Source organism: Styela clava, chromosome 3 (assembly GCF_964204865.1).
Source record: "Styela clava chromosome 3, kaStyClav1.hap1.2, whole genome shotgun sequence".
NCBI lineage: Eukaryota > Metazoa > Chordata > Ascidiacea > Stolidobranchia > Styelidae > Styela > Styela clava.
The window spans coordinates 11,248,308-11,268,877 of record NC_135252.1 but is presented as its reverse complement, the minus strand read 5'-3'; the positions used below and the strand labels follow the sequence as shown (position 1 = coordinate 11,268,877).

At 35.6% G+C, this 20,570-nt stretch overlaps 3 protein-coding genes across 5 annotated transcripts; all 3 read left to right on the top strand.

Moving 5' to 3' along the window:
* The first annotated feature begins 1,948 nt into the window (after nt 1-1,948).
* On the top strand, nt 1,949-5,242 carry LOC120341947 (uncharacterized). Its single transcript, XM_039410554.2, has 5 exons — nt 1,949-2,031; nt 3,081-3,255; nt 3,445-3,591; nt 3,942-4,152; nt 4,338-5,242. The coding sequence occupies exons 2-5, from the start codon at nt 3,129-3,131 to the stop codon at nt 4,849-4,851; spliced, it is 999 nt and encodes a 332-aa protein (XP_039266488.1). The 5' UTR covers nt 1,949-2,031; nt 3,081-3,128; the 3' UTR covers nt 4,852-5,242.
* Nucleotides 5,243-5,665: 423 nt separating this feature from the next.
* Nucleotides 5,666-8,960, top strand: LOC120341946 (uncharacterized). Of its 2 annotated transcripts, none has more exons than XM_039410553.2 (2): nt 5,666-6,654; nt 7,018-8,960. In XM_039410553.2, the coding sequence occupies exon 2, from the start codon at nt 7,063-7,065 to the stop codon at nt 8,662-8,664; it is 1,602 nt and encodes a 533-aa protein (XP_039266487.2). In that variant the 5' UTR covers nt 5,666-6,654; nt 7,018-7,062; the 3' UTR covers nt 8,665-8,960. The 2 variants fall into 2 exon arrangements, with proteins under 2 accessions (XP_039266487.2, XP_039266486.2); XM_039410552.2 differs by having other exon boundaries at nt 5,667-6,691.
* Nucleotides 8,961-12,241: 3,281 nt separating this feature from the next.
* LOC120342650 (uncharacterized) lies at nt 12,242-20,393 on the top strand. Of its 2 annotated transcripts, XM_078110948.1 has the most exons (14): nt 12,242-12,450; nt 12,641-12,804; nt 12,880-12,990; nt 13,541-13,704; nt 13,895-14,119; nt 14,819-14,984; nt 15,609-15,695; nt 16,389-16,561; nt 17,521-17,641; nt 18,190-18,334; nt 18,721-18,784; nt 19,094-19,225; nt 19,953-20,049; nt 20,209-20,393. In XM_078110948.1, exons 2-14 carry the CDS (start codon nt 12,693-12,695, stop codon nt 20,277-20,279), a joined length of 1,668 nt encoding a protein of 555 aa, XP_077967074.1. In that variant the 5' UTR covers nt 12,242-12,450; nt 12,641-12,692; the 3' UTR covers nt 20,280-20,393. The 2 variants fall into 2 exon arrangements, with proteins under 2 accessions (XP_077967074.1, XP_039267505.2); XM_039411571.2 differs by lacking the exon at nt 12,242-12,450 and having other exon boundaries at nt 12,610-12,804.
* The last annotated feature ends 177 nt before the right edge of the window (nt 20,394-20,570 follow it).

Genomic DNA, 20,570 nt, shown 5'->3' with positions numbered 1-20,570 from the left:
ATTTAAATAGTATTTAAATAGAGTTTTTTGCTAATGAAAAGTATCTTTCTTCGACAGCAATCTAAAATGTATACATAGGTTATGTATGGAATCTCCGTATCCGAATACTAAACTATTCTACAATAGCACTGAAAAAACAAAAATATGAAACATTCTCTAAATAAATTATTTTTCTGAATTAAATACAAACTGTTGCCATTACAAGCTTGTAATACCAAAGATGTTGGAGCCAATCAAGATACTTTCAAGATTATTGAAACAGAAACTTTTTCGAAATGGCACACTTCGAGCAGTGTTTTTTTTTTATAACAAATCATGGTTGCAATGTAGAAAATTCAATGCGTATACATACTTTACAGTTGAAAAAAGTATGAAATTAAGATGACACGTGTTGCAACTGGCAAGCATTGCGGTACATTTAAATCACTCGAATAAACTGATACTGGGCGGACAAAATGAAACGGACAAATAGCTATACCAATTAGAGAAAATAAAATGAAACTCACAAATTGCCGAGCGAATAAGCAAGATGCTACTAATATCTGCAAAAGCCGTTTATATTGAACATTGTTTTTCGTAGTAAACTTCGAATAAATCCGCTTGTTTCTCATACTTTGTTGCGACGTTGTGAACAAAGTACCTTTCATAATTCATTGCACAACTTAGGAATATATTGGACACAATATATCTCATGTCTGTTTTCGAATCTAGGCGAGACGCTCCATTAAAAGCATAGAATGATTTCGATAAAGCAGCCTAACTATTCGTAACCGTATTACAAGAAGTGACAGCAGACGTCCGTTTCGAAACGCCCTTTTATGAAATTTTCGGAAGATCGACTGCGATTTTTACGGCACTAATTTTGTTATTAAAATCGCCGTTTGTTCAAAATCAGTATCGGAAATTCCCACGCAACGGCTTCTGAGATGGTCGCCGAGATTATTTGTTCGTTAAAACAACCGACATTTTCAGCGTTCAATTACTTTTTTGTGGCGCAAAATATTCAATATACGACAACTACAGGAATTTTAAATTTCTTTCTATATTAATTTAATTGTGTTCAAGGTAACCCGTGGTTGCGACTTACAACAAAATAAAACATCACTACTCTAAAATACCACAGCAATCCGTGGACATAAAAATGTGTTGCAAAGTGCCCGATTATATCTTGTTTTGCTTCGTATTTTCGCGAATTCGACAAATCTGAGCTGTTCTTGTGGCACAATTGACTGTGATAATGTGAAATTTTGCGAAAACGTTTTCAATCTGTCGCGGGCCCCTTAAAACACAACTTGAGTGTCATAATGTGAAATTTTGTGAAAGCGTTTTTAATCTATCGCTGGCGTTTTTAATCTGTCACAGCTTATGGTGTTTTCCGTTTTAATTCAGTATTTTATATTCCGGCTTATCAATCTAGGAAATTTCGGTTGTTGATTCACTCCTTTATTTGTCTTTAGCACCTCGTAACCGATGATTATATATTAACTCGTTTTTCTCACTACAGTGCGAGAACAAAAATTGTAATTTTCATCTTCCTCGTGGCAAAAGACATATAATGCAGAAATTTGTGATTTAGGGAGAATAAACACCGAAATAAAAATCATGACGGCCTAATAACACGTCACGCTGACGAAAACAATCGGCGATTTTATTAGAAAAATCAGCGCTGTGAATTGTCATCAATTGTGAATTTTCACAGACGATTGTTGGTCTGGAAGAGGGTTACTGGTACTCATCAGAGCCAATACGTCGGACTATTCAGCACATCCACTTACCGACGTACCGAAAGAGATCGCGCGGCGGCGTGCAAGTTTTGCACACTATTCGAATACAAATCCAATTAGTTTTCATAAACAAAATCGAGAGTACAATCGCAGAAATAGGACCAAAACCATCATATGGTAATGCATAGAATTTTTTTTGGTCAAAGACCAGCTGAACATCACCGTATATAATATAAACGCAATTCTGGTTTTCGTACTAGTCACATGTTGTACGGAAAGTTGCAATCACGAAATATGGGACTGATAGGTAAGTGAAATCAATAAACACACGTTTCAGATATTCTAAGACTATATATATTACGTTTCGAATAATTTTAGATGAAATTTAAAAATATAAATTGTTTCATGTTAATTATTACAACGATATTGAAGAACAAAATTGTCTTTTAATGAAGAAGAAAAATTAAACCATTTCTGTCATATCACACAGATAGGGTACTAAGTTACTTCGCCATTAGTGATAAAATGCTCAGCAATAGCCAGTCACAGCTCAATTGCTATGAATCAAGGCAATGCGAAGTAAAAGTTTGTTACACTACATTACATATTACAAGTATTGAAAAAATATAGTTAAAACACATTTCCGGACTTTGCCCGTTCTCTTTCCATGGCGCTTTCTTTGGTCGAACTTAGGTATCAAGAACATTGATTCTACGGAGTCTAAAACGTTACAACAATTTTTCGATTAAGCTTTTTACTTCTTGACATCAGGCTGGCCAAATCGCGCGTCTAAGCAGTATCGACGCGCATTAAAATGAAGTTATATGTTTAGCGGTAGATTATATACCATTACTTTAATTGAGGTTACTATACCAGGCTATGGCATATGTTCCACTACCGACGGTGCTACATTTCGATTTAACATTCTAATGCTGAGCTTATCGCCGATAATCTTTAAGAGTCTGCACACTTTGGTAGTAAGAATGGTGTCCACTGAAATCGATTAGATAGGATCGTACTCTCATATACATTGCAATAATCTTAATTTTTTCTCTATAATACCTTCTTATAGCAATGTAATGTGCATTACTTCGATTAATTTCAGGCGCCATAAATACAGGTGTCGCTGGCAAACGACAGAATAGAGTATATTTCATGCTAAATGCCGGCTGTCAGAAACTTTAACTTCGGAATGAAGGGTATCCTGGTAGAGGGACAAAAATGCAATCAAGAGAGTCGGATAGTATTTTACGAAAACAAATTCGCAACATAAAGACAATAAAACGCTTTTTCCTATTTCAAGAAGCCTATACTAGAACATGAACTGTACTCAACTGCTTATTTTTTTTATATTAGAATTGTAGAAAATTTTGAATTGAGAAAAATAAATAGTTGAACGAAATAATGCGAAGTTATCCAGCTGTGACTTCAGCTTTTGTTGCATTCGGCTCGGCAGTGGTGTGGCTTTGTGTAGTCTCAGTTGGCGTATTGGAAAACAGTGGAGGAAGCTGGGCGCATGATGTGCGGAAAAGTAAGTATAAGTTAAATGTATTTGCTTTGTGTAAATTCCCTTAAAGCAGCCAGTAAGCTTACAATTATTTTTCTTTTTTGGGGGGGTTCAGAGTTTGCTTATAGTCAACAGATTAGTTATAAATACAACATACTAAGTTTTGCTCGGTACAAGATTAACCGATTTTGCATCATATTTCTTTCTTTTCAGTTTTATTTCGAAACGACAGTCATATTCTTATGGAGAAGTGGGCAATAGATATTACACTTCCGAAGTGGTCACTTTGCGTTTGGGAATTTATCTACACGTGGAACACCTTATGGTCCTTATACTGTGTCATAATCACATGTCGACCAGGTAAAAAATACAATGTTTCGTACACTTCAAATAGACCAAATGAATTTACCAGTACATGTGATTGGTGATATATAAGTGTATTCTAGATATTATTGCGCATTGTCATTGGACATTCTAATCACGAAAGGTCCATAAAATATTTCTTTAGTTTTACGCAAGTTATTCAGTACTGATAAATTTGCAGGCATTTTACTGTTAATTTGCACGTCACGTCATCATCAAGAGAATAAAAATTTCATTCTATCCATTCCTATTACCGGTCCATATATCATAGCATAATTTTTTTCAATGTTTCTGTGAGTATAGTTTAAAATAGGATGCTTGTGTTGAAATGGTAATGTTATTTTTAGTTTCCGAAAAATCCGAAGAAGACACGACAACGTGTTCGGTCAACGCATTTCCGCCGATTTTTCACTGTTTCTGGGCTTTCGCCGGAATATCACACGTGTGCTGGATGTTTTTCTGGGACAGAGAAATTATAGTTGGGAGTGTTTTCTTCCAAGCTTTTGTTGTCATTGCTTGCATCGGATGTTTGTATGTTTCACATTCCTCTGTTGACAGGTTTGTTACAAAATTTTTATTCTGTGATACTCGTATATATATATTATTTTTGGAGCTTACTCTTATTTTTATTACATTCTATGAAAAAATGTGTTTTCCCCCAAACTCAGAATAACACAAAATTATCTGAATATCACCAAACATCTGGCATAGACATAAGTTTTCATATAATAATTTTTTTTCAGAAATGGTGCTCTCTTGGAAGCAAACCATCGTTGGGATTTGTGGGTATGCCGTACACTAGTGCAAAACGGGATTACAATGTTTGGCACATGGAGTGCCGTATTATTTCTCATCAACACAGCTTCCTTACTGACTTACGATGGCAGAATTTCATCATATTTGACATCAATCGCAGCATTGGGAGCCCTTGGGTTTATATTGATTTTCTGGTTCATTTTAGATACTTTCATTCTTGACCGTTGGGTGCGGTATACATTTTCCATTTATCCAACTATATCCTGGGCAAGCGCGGCGATACTGTTACGACATTTTCGACCGTGGTCGCACGTTACAATCATAACTTTGTCTATCCTTTGCGCTGCCTTTTTCATTCTTGTGCTAAGACTTCCATTGGTGGTGTGGAAATGCTTTACCTACCCTTTGTACATAACCCAAACAATCCCACAAGAGGTCGACTTGGAAGACCAAAGACAAAAGGATAACGCGAGACAGCAGGTTGTTGCCACTGTCTTATAGATTTATCACTGTGTATAAATTATAGGTATGCTATCATGATAGTCAAACTCGAATTCTTTTCTCAGCTGTTTTTATTATTTTTCATTTGATTGTTCGAATTCTATTTATACACGTCATATAATGGACATCTCCAGTTTTAAATTTATGAATATTTTTGAATAAATCAACTGCCTTTAATAAATTGGTAATTTATGATGTCACATAACACATATTGTTGTACATTATTCCTTGGATCATTGTATACGGCTCGTCGTCGCGGATTATCAGCGTCAATATATCAATCTCCAGGATGGTGTCCGCAATAATCGATTAACTATTCAGAGATCGATTCTTCGCGAATTACAGATCATTTAGGCATTCGCATTTGATATTGAATATCTATATAAATCCTATATCCCGGTCTTAGATGAATCGCGTCTAAAACTATTCGAAAACAATTCTCATTATCAACAACTGAAATAAGGAGTTCGATACATTAGATTAAAGAGTACGTTGCCTATCAGTCAAGGTCAACACCAAACCGCATTACACATCCGCCCGTCAAACGCACGGTTCATACTCAATATTTTATGATGGCGCGTGTGTATTCGCTCATCCAACTGGCAACAATCTTTTGTATTAGTTGTTAAAACAGAGCTCAGAGCAATTTTCTTAGAATTGCCTATAACACTGCGTTATTTTGTTTAGTCAACAGCCAGTGGTATATTCGCTGCAGGTATAATTATCAATGTTATGATGATTTAATTACAAAGGCCTCTCAAAATCCACTTGAGGTAGTAAGAAATGAAGCAATATATACCCGGATGGTATATGCGATCTATGGTCTATCAAAATCTACGTGCATTATACGAAGAAGCATACATGAAATATGACATGAGATATTACGAATAATATTCTTTGGCCTCAGGCGAATGCAATATCGCAAATGTCAAAAACACACATTTTTCGAGTTTTTTGTTCGTGGAATTAGGACGTAGAATTTCAAACGGGTCCAAATTTCTTTCCAGTGACTGAATAGTCACACAAGTTTAAATTGGATTCTGGATTTATGTTATATAGTAGGATAGAACAGGATCTTGAAAAATGCAACCGTCGACTATAACTTAAGAATTTGATCGATCGGAAACGCCTTTGCGACTGACAAACGAACAGTCTGCTGTAAATACTCAGTACAGAGTAGACATCTCTTGAGGGGAAGTTTTTTTTTCGGACTTTATGGAAAAATAGACTTGTAACTCAGGGATTGCACAGAAAGTTCCCTGTCGTCACATTTATACCAAAAAACGATATTCAGGTTTTCTTTTGTTAGATATTTTGGAGTTTACTAGTTAAACTTTGTGCACTTAAACTTCAAGTCACAGTTCTTCAGAAAATATAAAACAATAAGAATTGCTTTCCACTACGCGACAAAGGTAACATAAAAGAGTATATATTATAAAATCAATTAGATTGTAATATCAGCCTCCAAAATAATATAGTAGTTTCGTAAAATAGGAACCCGCACAGCTGGATGGATTTTGGAGCTACAAAGAGAATCATCGTTAATGCATTGGAGGCAGTCGAAACAAAATCCACCGAATTTCGCACATCAGTGCAAATTGGCACACGTAAATATATTTTTTGCTCAAATCAAATATTCAAACGACTTAACATATTAGATACGTCGAATGGTGATTGGAGATTTTTGATACACATAGCAAGTGTTATGAGGTAGGATTTAGTATCAGGTCTGGAGTGTAGTAGATAGGAATAGAAAACAACACACAAACAAGGGACATGCGGTGAAATCGAAACCAGCTGAAGGTAATTTGTTACGCTGGGATTACTGAAAAGTTTTGAGGTATTAATAATAGTTTATTTCATCAAAATTCAAGTAAGGATAATATTTATAAAGAAGCTACAGCAAAATCCAATGACGCAACCATCAGAAGTATTAATAATCTAAAATTTCCCAACAAGTTCCTCTCGACATCTCATAAGACGCTCCCGTTGCTGATAAGAAACCCGGATTAAAGCGGTTCTTTTATCGAGACCGTATATGTTTATCCCCTGAAATTGAACAAATCTCTAAACGCATAATTTAGAGTTTTCAGAATTTATTTTGATAAAATTTATATTAATGAAATGTGTTTTAACTTAGCTAATTTGTTATTTTTTGTTCTTTAGAAACAACATACAGGCCTAGAATAAACACGTCAACAAGCATCGACGATGAAAAGTGCATACAAGGCAGTACGAAACGCTGTGTTTTCACGAAAAGAAGAACCGACTTTTGTCGTTGATTCACAGTGGATCTTGGAAAGAGATTTCGGCATGGCTCCAACTCAAAATAAAACTGCATTTAATACACCAAACCAAACGTCGTTCTGTGGCGTGCAAAAATATTCTATTGACAATAGCAGCAGAAAAACTATTTTAAACGAAGCAAACAAAAAATGTATTAATGTGAAGCGAGATATATCTAGTGAAAAAGAATCATATTGCCACGTAAATGGTACGAGCACTCGGAGCATAAGTAGCACAAAGAATGGCACAAACTCTATGAAATGCGACAGAGATAAAACTTTGGAGATGCAGGAAAGAACTCCAAATATATTCAATATGATGTCGGTATTAAAAGAACAACCACAATCTGACGTAATCTGCAAAACAGATCCGCAAGAAGAAATCAAAAAAGAGCCCAAATATGATACTAGTTCAGAAAGTTCTCTTGGTTTTTCGACAAAAAGCGATGGTTTTTATAGCGATGCATCAGATACCGACAGTGATTGCTCAACCACCTCTGATGATTCAACATCATGTAGCGAAGAATCTGACGAAATTGACGATGATGGTCCATTTGCTCCAGATTTGGACACAATTTCAGAACATGAAGATGAAATGGACAATGATATTTTCGAACAAAAATCCGAGGTGACAAGCAGCACAACTGAAGATGGACAACAGAAGACTAATTTCCAATGTGGAGTTTCAGCTGGTGAAGAGACGAACGCCCCAACTTCGCATATCAAATCTATTCGACTAATGTGGCAGACAAGAGACAAAGATTCAGAACACATACAAAAACCCTTATTGCCCTTCCCTTCGCAAAACAGCCAAGAACGGTGGAAATTGATAAAAGACGTTGCCTCAAAGCAATCTCGCAATGAAAATCAGTATGATATCTCTCACGACCAAAATAAAGGGATCCCTAAAGAAAGCAAACCACAAATCATCATTGACAAAGAAATACAAAATCAGCAATGCAACCACGTTACGTGCAAGGAAGAACCGAGTGATTCATCAAAAGGTATCGTTCAACGATTCGCCCTCAAGATGCAAAGTCTCGAAGACAAAGTCAGAACAGAAGAAGATATGATTGCAAATCATCGACCACTTTCTAAACCAGAGACGGATAACAAAGAGAAACTACGGCATCAGGAGCCAGTAGAAACAAAATCTGACGATTCCTTTCTTCTCTACCTACTAGAAGTGGGTCGAAAAGACGAGCAGCACAGTTCGAAAAAATCAAAAAAGCCGGTATTGTTCTTCAACACACCATACACCGCTAATAATGTGTATCATGCGAGACAAGGTCGGGGAGTCAAAGACACATTTATGGAAAAACTACCGGACACAAAAAATAATGTCAATTTTGTTGATGAATCTGTGACAGACTCATATTTTCGTGAAATATTAATGAAAAAATCCGTTCCGGACGGCGTCAAAGAAAAATTAAAAGAAGAATGCTGGTCAATTTTCAACAACTCCAAAACTCCACGCGGTGTTAAAAAATCTATTTTAGATAACATGATAGTAAATTTTTCTTCGTGATAATATAATTTTGATTGTGCATACAGTATTTATTGGAGAATGCTGCTCAGCTGTCCGGACACTCTTGCGATACCGGTACCGTCTGACCGTTCAATATAAATATGGCTCTAATATGATTGGTCAGTAAGAGTTAACATTCTTTATTTAAGAAACGCCCGTAACCTCTCCAAACATATGTAAAAGGAGAGATTATCTCTCCCGCCCTGTCACTATTCCTTAATTTTTATCTGCTAGCATTTTCCTGTTAAATTCTACGACTTATGCTGATTTTCAAATATAGTATTATTTTAAAACGTTTCAATGTCATTTAATGCAGACATTTGATTCACTAGTTTAGTAAGTTCTAGATACTTATGCGATTAAAATTAGAATGCACTCACACTGTAATCGTTTCAAATTATCCACAAATAACCAAAAAGCATGTTCAGCTGATATTCAGCCTGATATTTTTTGAGTGCTTAGCAAAATTTCTAGTTTTTTTTTGTTATTTTTAATAGTTTCGTAGAGCAACATCTTCACGTTCTAACCCTCAGAACCACGGAAAGATCGACACAGAAGGTTTACCAATCTACATTGATTGAGAAGTTTCCAGTATCGACACCAAACTAAAAATCCCTTAAATAATGGGTTTTGATATTGAAATGGCATGGACTTCCATGGGATTGTGTCCGGAACGATTCAGCATCTCAAAAATACAGACGTTATCTGGGAGCCATCGTTTCCCCTTTCGTTAAATCGTTTTACATTTTCGTTGATATATTCCATTTCCTTTCAAACTTTAGTTACTGGATTTTCGAAGATCAATAAAATAGGATTGAAAATTTCATATTTATCCAGGAAAAGCAAATAATACTACTTCAAAATACGCTCTTTCCATCCTATCATCAGTCCAAGCAATGAGCATATATACAATGAATGGAAACTTCCAAATATTTGCTCATTAATCCATTGTGAAATTGGCTGTATTGAGGCTTTTAATTTTTCGATTCGTGTTCGGTTTTAGGTTTCGAAGTATGGTACGTTGAAAGCATACTACCTAGGAGCATATGCATATCGGGAATGCATATCTATTGCGGTGGTTTTAAAACAGTGCACCAAAAGTTCAATTCATGACGGCGTAAGGCGGGTAATAAATTAAAAACAATGCGTCGTTCACAGCCAAATTCCACAGTTACGTGTAGCTCGCCTCTGACGGTTTTGGTGAATATATACGAAAACACGCTCGCGTGTAGCGCCGATCGAATGCATGAAATGTGGAACTTTTACTTGGAATTTAATGCTAATAAAGTTGATTTTTTATTGTCATTCAATGATTATTTACATGCGTCGTGATTAGTGGTGGGCAAAATCGTATTTTTTTATATAAAATTATTCGAATATTTTAACGAATGTCGGCGAAGATGTTAAAGACAACTATTAAGGAATGCATTCACAACAAAAATTAATTTTATTCTGATTTTTATCTTCTGTGTAGGATTTGTATCACAGTTACGGTCCCAATTTTGAGCGAACAATATTATCCTTACTGACCCCGGGATGCGATATTTGTGAAGCTGATAGTTGAAATTTTTATGTTTTAATTTTATTTCGTTTCCGTGTTACTTTCGTATTAAATAATAATTAAAAAACTCCGCAAATTGTTGAGTATTCACGTAACTCAGCTTTGGTTTCAAACACTGATACTTAACACGTGAATAAATCAGCAATAATGGTCTACGTGGTCAAAATATTATTTCTCCACAATATCTCGGGAAATTTGCATAGAATACCTTATTCACATGCCTTGCTTATCTGATTCAACGTTTCTAAATTTACAAAAACGATGTTGACGCGATTTACGCAAAATTAGAAATTGAAAAATATGATGGCGCAAAAATGAAACAAAACAAAAAATTCTCACATTCATCGTTTCTGCGTGTTGGCGATAGCCGTCGGTAAATTTTACGTAACTCGTCGTAAATTTATGTCAATAAATTCTATTTTGCTTTTAATACGCCCTGTATTTGTATTAAAATAAAAGAGAATGTCCTTAAATTAGCTTATAACCCTTCTTTCATTTTGAACGCCCTAAACGACGGTTACTGCGCGTTACTGAATAACAATCACGCATTCTTATTTATCATTATTAGCGCCAACTAAAAAAGATAACATGTCGTAAAGATGAAAAAGTCTGGCGGTGTTAATTGCGCTGCAGTGATAATACACAGAATAATATCGTTTTGACGAAACCATAATGCGCGACCGTGAAACGACGATGCTGCTTTTTTGTGGAAGAAGTTTCGCATGAAAAAGTTTCTCAAACGGAAAGCGACCCATGTAAACGGGGACGTGGGGCATTGTATTCATTGATATAGGATGGGGTTAACATATTTACCCAGGTGGAGAGGAAAGCCGATTCCCTGCTATTCTTCGAATTTTTGTCTCCGTTTTTAATGTCAAGATGTTCCAGACTGACAGAGTAATTCAAAATAGGGGAGCCCTGGGGATTCGTATGGAGCACCTTATAAACTATGATTGTGAGAAGCCTTGGTTCGCCATACATTTAGGCCTTCTTATCGCCATTGCTTTCCCCTGGATAAATATGTACCTAAATCCAATGCTATAATTAGAAATAACCGCACCTGACTTCATATTCTGTGCTATAGCTACGTTTTCTGCCTAATATATATGCATTCCCAATAAGAATATGCTCATAGTTAGTATGCTTTCAACGTACCATACTTCGAAACCCAAAACCGAACACGAATCGAAAAATTAAAAGCCTCTATATGGCCAATTTCGCACCCGGCGCGGCCGAAGCGAAGGATTTTTGCAGCGAGCGAGATGCTTTCTCCGTATGCAACGAACCATTTAGCTGGACGACGTAAAAAATGCGGGGCACAATGGATTAATGAGCAAATATTTGGAAGTTTCCACTCGTATATATGCTCATTGGTCCAAGTCACCAATGATGCATGTTCCAAACGATGGGGATCACGAAATTTAGAAACGAACAATGAAGCATCCAAAATCATTTCGGTTACGGTCTACTACCCTACAACTTCTCTATGGTCCGGAACTAGTGGCCGGTCGGAAAAGTCGCGGCGCTTTTCTGTTTTCTAGGTTACATTGGAGTCTTATCATCATATTAGAACAAGTAAATGTGCTATTAACTTACCTTATCATTACGTATGGCATCTGTATATTAACTTCTTAAAATCTCGTCATCTTTTGTTCGTACATCTGAGCTAAGTCAACTTCACACTATGCGACATACTTAACGAGTTGTACACAACGCCAATGGCGACAAGGCGGTGAATATAAACGATCTTCAATATGACGTAACACACACTGTTATAAACTGTTTCAATCGTTGCCAGAATCTTCTTGGAACTCATCTATAATTATTGTAGGCTATGAATTCGTAACAGCTAATCTAATTAAATATATTTAAACGGTTTAAAATCAAATTATATTATAATAAATGGTAGTATACAGTATCAATTCTTAAAGCGAATAAATTTTTCAAGACAAAACTTTCAACCGAATCGCCTCAATAATATGACAGCCGGCAGTTGCTAAAAACTGAAGAAAAATTACTAACTGGTGCGGTAGTATGCTGTGGCAAAGCGCACGATATAATCAGGACAGCCGATCATATAAGGACAGCCCGTGTAAATAATTAGGAATCAAGATAGCAAAGTATTTACATAATTCAGCGACTGTCTTCGATTTTGCTTCAGTTTACCTGAGTAGATTACTACAGGCCTCATTAAAAAGAATTGGTTAAGTCACTGGCATTTGCAGGTTAGTTTGTGTCAACTTATTCGAGAAGCGAGTTTTTAACCAAGATATAGAATTCTGAAATATCACCGATATATGTGCATACAAAATATTTCATTACATGACCCCCGGTGTTTCATCGCTTTTTGTATTTGAATTTTACCCATCGATTAATTTAGACATTCTTAGTATTTAGTAATTTGAATTATTGTAGCGCATAAAAGAGAGAACTTCTATCAAAGAAACACGATATCCGACTCATAAATATGGATCGTTCGCCAAAAGGCGATATGGAACATGGAATGCCAACAGCTTCCTCTGGGCCTGACGGTCAGAAGTCGAAGCAAAAATCAAAAATGGCCACCACTGGCGGAGGAGGTAAGATTCTGGGTCTGTAGTCTGTTGTGGTTATGAATTTTATGTCACACAGTTGTAATTTAATAATTTTTCCAGGTGATATGAAACGTAAAGCGCCAGCTTCACCGCCACCCAACAACACCAAAAAAATTGTCCTTGCATCAGGAGTGTTACTGTGCATTGTTTCATTGGTTGCCATAGTTATGGGTAAGTAGATAAGATTTGACTTGTTACACTATTAGTTCGGGCCGAGGTAGAATAATGTCGAAGGATTCTTCGATCAATAAGTTGAAGCAGCGCAAAAAAACTTCGGCACTGTAGTGTACTGTAGTGCATATATATAAATAACTCGCTAGAGTGTACGCTGATACGCATGTTTATATATACTTGTGAACACATGGGTATTGCAATAGATTTATTTATTGGGCAATTTTAAGTAAGTAGATAAAATTTTACTTGTTACACTATTAGTTCGGGCCGACGTAAAATAATGTCAAGGGATTCTTCGATCAATAAGTTGAAGCAGCGCAAAAAAACTTCGGCACTGTAGTGTAGTGCATATATACAAATAACTCGCTAGAGTGTACGCTGATACGCATGTTTATATATACTTGTGGACACATGGGTATTGCAATAGATTTATTTATTGGGCAATTCTAAAGCATATTCAAGTATACCTTGCAGTGACTGAGATCGTTTTTATATTATGATGCATAAATTTACTCCTATTACAGTTTATTATTCAATAATTTCACAGTAACATCTGGAAACTATGGATCATCATACAACATGTCAATACCGCAGTTCCAGGGAGACCTTCAAATGGAGGAACTGGATGGTGAAATGGTGACGTGGTCTGATGACTACAACGACCCCAATTCAGAAAAATCACAAGCACTGAAGAAAACCTTGTCTTCAAGAGTGAGTGCATTTAATAATTCCACGTTAAATTTGAGGATGTCACTAAATGGTACGAAATGGCATACTAAATGGTACGAAATGGCATAATTTTACGTTATAAACATAGAATATACATTGAAAACTGGACGTAGTTCGACTAATTCTTAACGAAGGCACAGTCAGATTCATATTGTGTCATTCTTATCAACAGATGAGGTCAGCATTCCATGATGAAGGCGTGGAGGTAGACGAGGTAAACATTCTAGGATTCACAGCTGCTGAACCAAAAACAGTAGTAACGACAAAACTGAAGTCAACAGCTCAAGCAGGAGGAAGGTCGGTGTTTTCATCCATGGGAGACTCCGATCAATTTCAGAGCGCAGAAGGTGCTTTGACACCAAACGATATCACCAGCATGGAAGTGGAAACTGTTGAAGTAAGTTTTTCATAGTATTTTGAAAACGAAATAGAATAAACTAAATTTTACAAATATAAAAATATCTAAACATAACGGTCAAATTAAGTTCGATTTATGACAAATTTGGGATAGAATAAGGGCTTTTCCTATTTTTGGATGCATGGTTGAAGTATATACGAAGACATACAATAACAAGAGAGCTACGCCAAAATATATGGACACGTCTGTTCGCAGTACAGTACGGTTTACCGTACCGTCAGATCACAGTCTACAAATATATTCACACCAAGCGAAGCAGTACAGTCGGACACAAAATGGCGTCCGATGCCGGCAGAACGTTCGGTGACGTCATAGCAAACAAAAAAAAATCTCACAGAGCTAACAGAAATATTTGAAATAAATAAAAGTAATAGCCTTCTGGAGAAAATTTTTATCTGTAACCACTGAAAATTTCAGAGCAATTGGTACAGTAATCAAAGAGAAAAGCGACTTTTTAGATTTTCCACTAGGTGTCCAAAAAGTGTCAAAGAACAAGAACAACAACATAATATTGAAACGATCGCTATGCCCACTACGTGTCCAAAAATAATATTATAGATTAGAAATACGGAGATACGTCAAAAAATATTTTGTTATATGTTCGTGGTCATGCTTTTATTTCATAGTGTCATGAAACCAAAATTTACGGTAACTTTATTCTTTTTCGACTGATTACAGCATGCGGACGTTAGTTACGTCAATATGAAATTTGAGACGAAAGGGACACCCACAAAAAATGCTGCTGTTTTTACGTCATCGAACGGCCAATGGACTTCGGTGTCTAATATGGTAGAATCCAGAATGGCGTCTGAAGGTGTTGGTGTCAGTATCCAAGAAATAAAACGTATGTTTTTGACAGCTTGTATTCGATCGTCAATTAGTATTCCGAGTTGTTTAAACTTGACATGTAATGCATTTAATTTATAACTTAAACCAGATTTACATTGTATGAAATTTCTATCCTTGAATGCGATACTATTGATCAGATATGCTTCTCTCGATATATTTTAAAAGATTTTTCAGACTTGATTAAAAATTAGCAATCTATCTTATATACGTACAAGTGAAATAATGTTCCAGTTTGTCAAAAAAAAATGTTTATATGGGACGATAACAGAGAAGTTGCGACGAAAGAAAATAATTATCCTGATAGCTTTTGATGCAATCTACTAAAAACTTTATCGCACAATCTCGGCTGGTGTCTCGAGCGTTTACTACTATTTATATCGGAACGCTACAATGTATTGTAATCATTTCTGCTCCGTCTCTGTTTTGTTCATTTTTTTTCTGTTGATAGTTAATACCATTAAAATTTCAAAGTGAATACTATCATGGAGTTGTGATAGAGAAAGCGTTGGATACAGCTTACCTAGCTCTGACCATTTATTAATTTAAATACCCCAGTATACTTTTATCTTTACTAAATATCTGCACATTGCTAAATCAGTATTTCATACTTATATTACAGCCGAACCTCAATTCATGGATAGCGTGTATAAGGCGATAGAGGATAAACCGTCTCTCATGCAAACTCCGCCCATGCAAACGCCACAAGGTATATCTGTATTTGTTGTGAATTACAAATCTGGGCTCCCAAGACCTAATTTTCGCATAACATAACGATCATTAAATCTGTAGTGCACCTAGATACTAATAAAGATTCAAAAAGTAGCAACCATCCAGTTTCAATGTAAAAATTAAATAATAAATTTCAATTTCAAGGATAAGAGGCCATGGTTCAACCAGTGGCGTATCTACGTGAAATAGCGCCCCTGGCAAAGTTTGAAAATGCACCCCCTTGATCGTTGATTATAAATTTTAACGACTGTTGTTGAATTGAGATACTTCTACGTTATTATTTAAGCAGAAATTCGAGTTTAAGTTATTTCCGGTTTGAAATTATTTTATCGAAACATTTTAGATTAAAACTTTTTACCCCATTCGCGCCCCAATTCAAACGACGCCCATGGCTGCCATACCCTAGATACGCCACTGGGTTCAACACAACTTACTGTATTTCATGTGCGTTGGGTTCTATATGTTGATCAGGACGTAAATTCATTATATTCCAAATCAATTAGTCGAGTTATCAATTGGATAGAACATATCAAACCTGCAAAAACCATGTTTACAGCAAATGCAGGTGATTGTGGATAAATATCGTCTAAAATGTTTGTTTTTGAAAACATTTCACGAGGAAAAATATTGATTGTTATTTTAATGTCAATTTTTCATCGCCCCCCTTCAGGAGAGCCCTGTCCTTGCCAAGATACCGGTTATGACATTTCACCAAAAACGAAAGTTTGCCTTTGCGATTCTTCGTGCGTGCAACCCCAGACATACATTTATGGAGGAACAGATAACATATTTGCAGTCTATTCAAACCTCTGCTTGGCAGCTTACTATGCTGGAATTACAACTGTGAGTTCTAATGTAAAGCTAAGTAAATAGTACATCAATCGTTTCAAATGCAATTCTTTTAATTTAGATTTGCATACGGTGTAGCCTCTGATTTGTCAATTATCTATCAACAAGCAGCTTGTGTATACTTTTGAGAATATAATCATAACTGTAGGCTGTAAGTTGGGAGTTTTGTATTTTTTCTTTAATATTGGAGTCGAAGCCGAGGTTACATTTTCAAACTTCTCGGAGTCGGAGCCGAAGCAGAACTTTGAAATTCGCCGGAATTTATACTTCTATTTGGGGTAATTGAAGTCAAAAAATTTTGATGGAAACTAAAAAAGAATTCAAGTTGGCTTAGCATCATCAACAGACAATTAAAAAAGGGTTGTATGCGGCAAAAGTTTAGGCTACGTGGCCAAGTTTAAGCTCGCGAGTAGGAAATTTCTGTTGACTCAAAAGCCGGATTCAAAATTTTTTCAAACAGAATTCGGGACTGGTGTCGTTTTGCAAATAACGCGGACTTTGTTGTCAGAGTCGTGGGTAGTTATCAGCAAAAGAACAATGCTCAAATATATATATGGATACGAAGGCCAAAACAAAGCAGTAGTATACCGTACCCTATACAGTACATATCTACTTGACCTAGTCTACTGTACGTACGGTACGGTGAAAAAAGTCTTTCGCGTGGCACGAGAGAGGTCGCAGAACCGCTACAACTACTTTTTGTTAATTTTGGAGAAGTCATCACAGAACGTTTCTAAGTTGCATAAAATACAATCTTTAACCACTGAAAATGTCAAAGCAATTGGTGCAGTAGTTGATGTAAAAAACGATTTTTTTTCATAACGACAAAAAAAAATACCAAAAGAACAACTAAAAACATCATAACAAAACGATCTACGCGTACGCTTCGTCCACATTCCTGACATAAGTTCGTTTAGTAACCACAACATCTGACGAACAATTTTTCATTTCAGGATGAAGGAGGGTTAGTTGAAGTGATAGATTTGAATGAGGGTAAAGTTACAAGCGCTGGGGTTAAGAATGGAGTTACAGCATGGAATATTCCTTTTGATGTCAGAATATTTAAAGTGAAAAGTGAGTGATTATTATTGATTAATTCATACCGATGACCAACCGTATGTTCGAATGGTTAAATTGAAAATATTAAACGACAAAATTGAAACGATTTAGTTCTATGTTGTTTTATTGGTCGGGTACAATGGTTGTTTGGGTCTCAATTTTTTCGTATTGACTATTTACCAATGGCCGTAACTTAGGTTGTTATTTGTATATAGATAACTAATCGTTTGGTATGAACAAAATTGGAATAATAATCGGGAAAACTGTATTATAAAAAATCAGGTTATCGAAATTACTTTTTAACCGCAATTTGTCCTAATTGCAGCAAAATAATTAATTATTTGACAATAAATTTACGACCTAGTTAGTAAAAGTTGCTTGTTTGGACTATCATAGTAATTAGTGACATAAAGGAACTTTGTACTGATTTTCATATATGAAATCACTCTAATAAGTCATCGAATGATGAATACATCTGGTATACAAAAACGACGATAGGTTTTTGAAACAATTCCACAGTTCCTAATCATTCATCTTTCTTTACTTCCAATCGTCTTCCCAAGGCTTTGGACCAGTCATCAATCCAGCTCAGCCCCCTCCCAGTCCCGGATCAACCAATCAGTTCAGTGGAGCTATTATAACAGGCGAAGTGATGTTTACCATGTATTTGCAATATTTAACTGTTGGAGGACAACCCGTCTCTTTTGTGTATGTGCATTTCTATAATTTTCATACAATTATTTATTAGTAGACATTTCAAAGTATTTGATTCATTTTTTGATAAATCAAATCTGTAAGCAAGCGCACTCACTGACAAGTAGATGAGACTCATCCCGGAGCAAATTTGCGGGAAACCACTGAGATGCCAGTATCAACTGAATATATATGAAATTAGGGTGAAGCAAGACTTATTTCGGAATAATATCAAATTGGCAATTATATAGATAGCTATGTTATCAACCCTAAGACTATCATTGTACGAACAAACAAATTTAAACCTCCATTAATACTATGTTTATCACACGCAAAGAGGGAATACTTGCAACAATGCATCGAAAACTATGGGAGATCTAATAATCCATTATTTTAAATAGGCCATCAATGACGAACGTGAAATCCAGCGAGGCAAAGCAATTGACAGATATGGTGCTTTCAAAGGTAAATAGCAGGGCTAGATATAGTAGGATAGTAAGAAAAAACACTGTTTTTCAGGGAAATTCTTTCCGAGAGTTAATTTCCGAATCTTTTACGAACACTTTTTAAAAACATCACCTGGCAAGTTCTCATAAGCAAAGTTAACTATAAATTGAAAATGTTTTTCACGATATTTTAACCGGCATTTATTTCCTACCTTTCACGTGTGGAGTTGATTGATATTCCAAATTTTCCATCCCTACTCCCTAACCATATATGATTTCCTATAAAAGTTGTATATAAGTTCTTATATAAGTTGTTGTTCATTTGCAGATTCAGTCGGCCGTTTCAGCACACGGATTTGTCGTTGGGGGTGTTGTACCCAGTGAAATTATACATCCACCGACTAAAGCTGGAGTGATTATAGGAGTTGAAATAAAAGGAGATTTTGCAACAAATGTAGAAGTGAGTTGGAAAGCTTCATAAAATTCAGAAAAATTGTCGACATTTTACATCGATTGTGGTTCCAAGCGAGATTGCTAGAATATTTTGAATACAATCTAAAACTACATTGTCAATATGGAATGTCCTATATATTCTAAACTGTGTCATTTCGACGTAGAAAACACAGAAATTAAAATATTCATTGCTTTTTGATTTGAAGATGCGAGAAATGTAAGATAAATTGTAATTTGCCTGCTACATAGGCTGCCTACAATTTTCGGAATTTGAATAAAGACCCTTTGTCATACTGTGAGACTTCAATTGATGAAAACAACTTTTCAATACGCACTATCCTAAATTATTCCCCAAATTTAAAAATTGGAATCTATCAATCTCGAACCAATTCGATAACATTTCAGGTGCCAATCCAGGATACCACAAAATTCATTCACTTTCCGACTTGTATTTTTTTTGTAAGCTTCTTTTAGAAAGTATCAATGGAATTGTGACAAACCCTTTCGCTCTCAATGTAGTAATTGTCGAATTTCAAACCTCGTTGAGTCGTTGATGAGAATAATCAAAAATGTCATAACTGTTTTGACTGTGTTAAATCTAAAAGTACAAAGAAGGTTGCTGATATGAAGAGGACCAATCTAATCGTTTGAAAAAGATTTGGTCTCTCGATTCCATAAAATACTAGAGCTATTAAAATATAGAATTCAGTTCAAAGAAATCATGATTTGTTCAGAACGCTGTTAGATTGGAAAGTATGGAGGCCGGATCCGTTCCTTCAAAGATTTTGCAGTCAATGTCAGGAGACGATGTGAGAATCCGCGTTTTCAGATGTGAGTATTCTTTTGTTTTATTTTTAAATCATTCTTACATTTCTTCCCAAGCATTGACTAATAACAGCAAATTACGGTATAATGATTGGAATTGAATTACATGGGAAATTTTAACCAGCCATTTTAGTTGATAACATAAAAAATACGCTAATTGTATAGATTCTAAAGCCTTCCTCGAGAAGATGACAAGATCGATGGAAAAAGCCGGAGCATCACAAAATGCGTATTAAACAGTTGAACAGCGACAGTTATATGATATTATGGTAATTGTTATTGTTCAACCTAACTTGCTAAATTCTATAAATAACACAAGTTGTTTGATTTCAAATATAGTTCCTTTTGTTGCATTGAGTTGTAGTTTTTTCATCGTTTATTCGAGTGATGTCATAGAAATTCACCCAATTGTTAGAAATGTGTATTACAGAAAAGGTTTGTCATCCGTACTACCAATGGAATAATATAAGTCAAATCTCAGCGTTAGCAGATAAGGTAGTCCGATATCGTTTGTGTCAATCATGTGT

Excerpts from the sequence above, each read along its gene's own strand:
- LOC120341947 (XM_039410554.2), top strand. The coding sequence starts at position 3,129 with ATGCGAAGTTATCCAGCTGTGACTTCAGCTTTTGTTGCATTCGGCTCG. Across the intron at positions 3,256-3,444 it reads GGCGCATGATGTGCGGAAAA|TTTTATTTCGAAACGACAGT; the intron begins GTAAGTATAAGT and ends CTTTCTTTTCAG. Across the intron at positions 3,592-3,941 it reads CATAATCACATGTCGACCAG|TTTCCGAAAAATCCGAAGAA; the intron begins GTAAAAAATACA and ends TGTTATTTTTAG.
- LOC120341946 (XM_039410553.2), top strand. The coding sequence starts at position 7,063 with ATGAAAAGTGCATACAAGGCAGTACGAAACGCTGTGTTTTCACGAAAA.
- LOC120342650 (XM_078110948.1), top strand. The coding sequence starts at position 12,693 with ATGGATCGTTCGCCAAAAGGCGATATGGAACATGGAATGCCAACAGCT. Across the intron at positions 15,696-16,388 it reads GCCCATGCAAACGCCACAAG|GAGAGCCCTGTCCTTGCCAA; the intron begins GTATATCTGTAT and ends GCCCCCCTTCAG. Across the intron at positions 17,642-18,189 it reads CAGAATATTTAAAGTGAAAA|GCTTTGGACCAGTCATCAAT; the intron begins GTGAGTGATTAT and ends CGTCTTCCCAAG.